The 4466-nt window shown below is 39.2% G+C and overlaps 1 protein-coding gene across 1 annotated transcript in view; it reads right to left on the reverse strand.

Moving 5' to 3' along the window:
- LOC106878517 (solute carrier organic anion transporter family member 4A1) overlaps nucleotides 1-4466 on the reverse strand; it is a 53822-nt gene that overhangs the window by 10962 nt on the left and 38394 nt on the right. Inside the window, exon 10 of the mRNA XM_014927742.2 lies at nucleotides 3-30. Coding sequence (XP_014783228.2) covers nucleotides 3-30 — 28 coding nt within the window. The remainder of the gene's footprint in view (nucleotides 1-2; nucleotides 31-4466) is intronic.

The following is a 4466-nucleotide window of genomic DNA, read 5'->3' on the forward strand; positions in this document are numbered from 1 at the left end:
AATTCTGTCGTTGTTATATTTAAGATTGAACTGAAAAAAAAAAAAAAGATTATAGAGAATAACATAAACTAACATAATAAAGGTTTCTACTTCAGACATAAGGCCAACAACTTTAAGAGGATAGTCGATGTCATTGACCCCAATAACCAACTGATTTTTATCTAATGGATTCTAAAAGGATGAAAAGTAAAGTCGACCTCGGTGGATTTGAACTCAGAACGTAAAAAGCCGGGAAAAAGTGCCGCGAAGGATTTCGTCTGATGCGCTAATGCTTCAACCAGCTCGCCGCCTTAGCTAACAGAATAAACTTTTTTTACTATAGGTGCGTGTCCTGAAATTTGGTGGTAGTGGGTTGATCGGTCACATCGACCCGAGAAAACAATTGGTACTTATTGAATTGACTCTGAAAGGATGAAAAGTGAAATCGACCTTGGTGGAATTTGAACACAGAACATAAAAAGCCAGGAAAATGCCGATAAGCATTTTTTTTTCGATGCGCTAAGCAGTTCTGCCGGCTGGTCGCCTTAGATAATACCATTTAAAAAAATATTCTACTTATTTCGGTTATTAGACTGCGACCATGCTGGGGTAATGAAGCATGTAAAAAATAAACAAAAAATATAAACCCACAGGAATCCAGCGTCTAGTTAAAATGTTTAATCGGGATACATAATCTTTTCTACTCTGGACACAAGGCCCGAAATTTTGAGGGAGGGGGCCAGTCGATTAGATCGAGCCCTGCTACGGGTCATATAAACCCCGGTTAAGAATCACTATGGTGGATAATTAATGACAAAACGTATACGGTTCCAAGTTTGTAAAACTGTGTTTTAATGGTTTGGGGAAGTGAGGATGTGTCAAGTGTTCAGATAAATCTAATAGATTTTTTCTATCATATGTACTTTTTTTCTTTTAGGAATATGAAATTATCAGGGAGAGTGGATTTCCAGTCCCTTCGCTGCCGCCCCTTTTAGTCACCTCGTACACCACGCAGGGAATACCGCAACTGCATTCTACCGGTCCCCCTCCTCCCAGTCACAGGGGTATTAGCTAGTTAACCCATAGCTGGGACCCTTACAAATGCTACCACTCCGGGCCAGAGTAGACTTGGGAACAATAGTGGTCAAGAGGTGGTTCTACACTCTTCAAACTCTGACACTAGGGCCCCAGGATCCCACTACCAGATGTAGTTTATAGTCATAACCAGGACGGATGAGTGAATTTGATGTTGCTCAAAGGGGTACGGAACCAGCATGATGCGGCGGGGGTAAACCAGCATATGCTGTCGGGCCCCGCAGCTGATATTGAGGGTTGCGTTCTATACCTTGACCCGAACATAGAACGGGGCTCGCCTCTTTGAGCTGGGAAATGAATGAAATGCCTGGTGCATGTCTTTTTGTGGCTACCCGCTCCTAAAAAAATGGGGAATCGGTCTGGGTGCATATATATATACAAAAATTTGTTCAAGACCCGAAATTTTGTGGGGTCACTACTGTTCGACGAATTGTTATTTTATCGACCCCGAAATTACGAAAGGAAAAGTCGACCTAGAAGTATTTGAACTTAGGACGTAAAGCCGGAAGAAATGCCGCAGAGCATTTTGTCCGCCGAGCTAATGATTCCGCCAGCTCACTTCTTTAGGTAAATCTGATAATGACTTCAGATTTTGGCACAAAGCCGGCAATTTCGGGAGAGGACGTATGTCAGGTACGTTGACCCCAGTGTTCAATTAGTAGTTATTTTATCGTCCCCGAAATGCTGTAAGTCAAAGCCAGCCCTTATGCTTTATTTGACTGTCTTGTATGCATAAAAGTTATGTGTACATACACATGTGTTCAATGAAATTAAAAAGCTCAAGATATTAGAATAGAAAAGATAATGTTAGTTATTGCATACTGATCTGTGACAAATAACCTAGAGTTTGAAACCAAATGCATTTGCTTGAACACTATTAAATTTCACTCAAATTAATACTTCTTAACACGTAGGCATTCACACGTGGGTCATGGTGATATGCTAGCGAGACCTGCACGACCCACCAGCGAGTCGTTTTTTAATTTCTTTCCTATGGGCTTTCTGAAAGCTGGTATGCTCCGATTTGTGCTTTTATGACACTAAGAGAACACTTTTTTATAGATTTTTATCTCCGCCTTAACGAAGGCAGAGGTATTATTTTTCAGTTGTGTTTGTGTTTTTGCCTGTGGACAAGATATCTCAAGCACCGCTGGATGAATTCGGATAAAACTCTCCGGGATTTTTGGCCTCGTGACTGGCACGAACTGGTTAGATTTTGGAATTGATCCGGTACCGGACAAGGATTCGGGATTATTTTTCCTGTTTTTTTTTTTTTACTCAATTTTTGAGAGCGGTCAGGGATCATTTTTAGTATTCTCGTTTGTGAGAGCAGTCGAGTTTAATTCAGATAATCTCATTTTAAAAGCCATCTCAGGCTAATCGTTAAGAGGACATTGGTGTTGCCTTGGCGGAGGTTTGCACTCTCTGAGTGCTCTTGTTTAATATTTTGTTTCGTTTTTTCATCTGATTTCACCATGTAATGAGGTAAAATAAAAGATTGAGTACTGAGAAAATTTTATTTCCTATTGAAACAAAAATAGCTAGTTCTTTTTGAAAAAATTGGTAGATTTTCCAATAGAAACAGGAGGGAATAAAAAATATTTTACTTGTCATGGAAACCAAAATAGTTCTTTTTGAAAAGATTTCGAGATCTTCCAATAGCAAACACCCCAAATTTTTAACTGATCGCTGGTAGGTCGTGTGACATCTAGGATGTGATTTGAACTAGGGTACCACACGACCCTTCGGTGAAATGCGGGTATCTAACGCTACCTATGTGATCCCTGCCTCACATATGGTGTAGTGTAAAAATATTACACCGCTCATGTCAAAATTAATTAAGATATACTGGGACCCTGGGATAAAATGTAAAATGAGGCCCGAGAGCCAATGTGTTCGAGTTGTTTGCATTGTTTTTCTGGAGACGTAAATGAATATTTATGAAGCTTAAGTTAATTTTTTAAACACAAAATTAATCAATCTAATTTTTTAAAGATTTCCGTGGGTTCCAAGTTTATTAATTAAATTTACTCTTAAATATATTTACAACGAGCTTTTTTAAGTCTGAACTATTCTACTGAGCTATTGAATTATTCAAAGCCTGTGTAGGTGTCTTCTATATGATTTAAACATAGTCACCACTAAATTAGTGTTTATAGTTTTATTCTGAATAAAAATGAACAGTGTAGAATTAATAGGCATACGGGTTAACCTAAATAAAGGTCAATAACATATTCAACTGTTTAAGATGCTTCATAAAATATGTACGTTTCTTCGTGAAAAGAATGTTTTAGATCTTTTATGGAATATATTAAGTAACAATGTATCAATTACGTTTAAGAAATGTGGAGGCGTGTGGCTTAGTGGTTAGGGTTGTTGGATTCATGATCGTAAGATTGCGGTTTCGATTCCTAGACCGGGTGATGCGTTGTGTTCTTGAGCAAAATACCTCATTTTATGTTGATCCAGTCCACTCAGCTAGCAAATATGATTAATCCTGCGGCGGATCGGCGGCCCGTCCAGGTTGGGGAATTTATACGCCACCGAAACCGGGAAACTGGCCCTTTATGAGCCTGGCATGGCTCGAGAAGGAAACATTTCTTCTTTAAGGCGGCGAGTTGGGAGAAACGTTAGCACGCCGGACGAAATGCTTAGCGGTATTTCGTCTGTCTTTACGGTCTGAGTTCAAATACCGCCGAGGTCGACTTTGCCTTTCATCCTTTCGGGGTCGATAAATTAAGTACCAGTTGAGTACTTGGGTTAATCGAATCGACTGGCCCCTTCCCACAAAATTTCGGACCTTGTGCCACCATTTGTATTATTAATGATGTATTAATTTTCGGAGGAGTATTTTTGGAAATCCGACTGTTGCGAACTCATTCAGGTACGTAGTTTCTCATTCTGGGGATTCAGTTTGTTTTTTCTGTAGAATATCTTCAGGGGTTAATTTACCTCCTATTTCTCTAGGATTACTAAAATAATTGTATTGAAATTCATTTAAAAATCTACCTTCCCTTACAAATACAGTTCTATATTTGAGAGATGAGGAGTTATGTACATTATTTACATTTGATGGATATTTGTCCTCATCTTGTTTGTTGTTAACACAACGTTTCGGCTGATGAAAGCTGCAAAGGAGAGTGTATCCACTGAGAGCTCTTTGGTGCGTTCAAAAATCACATACCCATCACCCACTTTTCCATGACTTGGTTAAGGCCTGGAATCTTCCAAACAGACCCATGGCATGTCACTTAGTCAAATTAGCCCTTCGTTTTCTCCACAAATATTTTGTCAATGCTGCACTTCCTCGTATCACATGTTTCAACTTAACTGTACCATATATACAAACTATACCATTTAAATCCCGAGCAACGCCGGGTATGTCTGCTAGT

The sequence above is a fragment of the Octopus bimaculoides genome, chromosome 4 (genome assembly GCF_001194135.2).
Source record: "Octopus bimaculoides isolate UCB-OBI-ISO-001 chromosome 4, ASM119413v2, whole genome shotgun sequence".
Classification (NCBI taxonomy): Eukaryota; Metazoa; Mollusca; class Cephalopoda; order Octopoda; family Octopodidae; genus Octopus; species Octopus bimaculoides.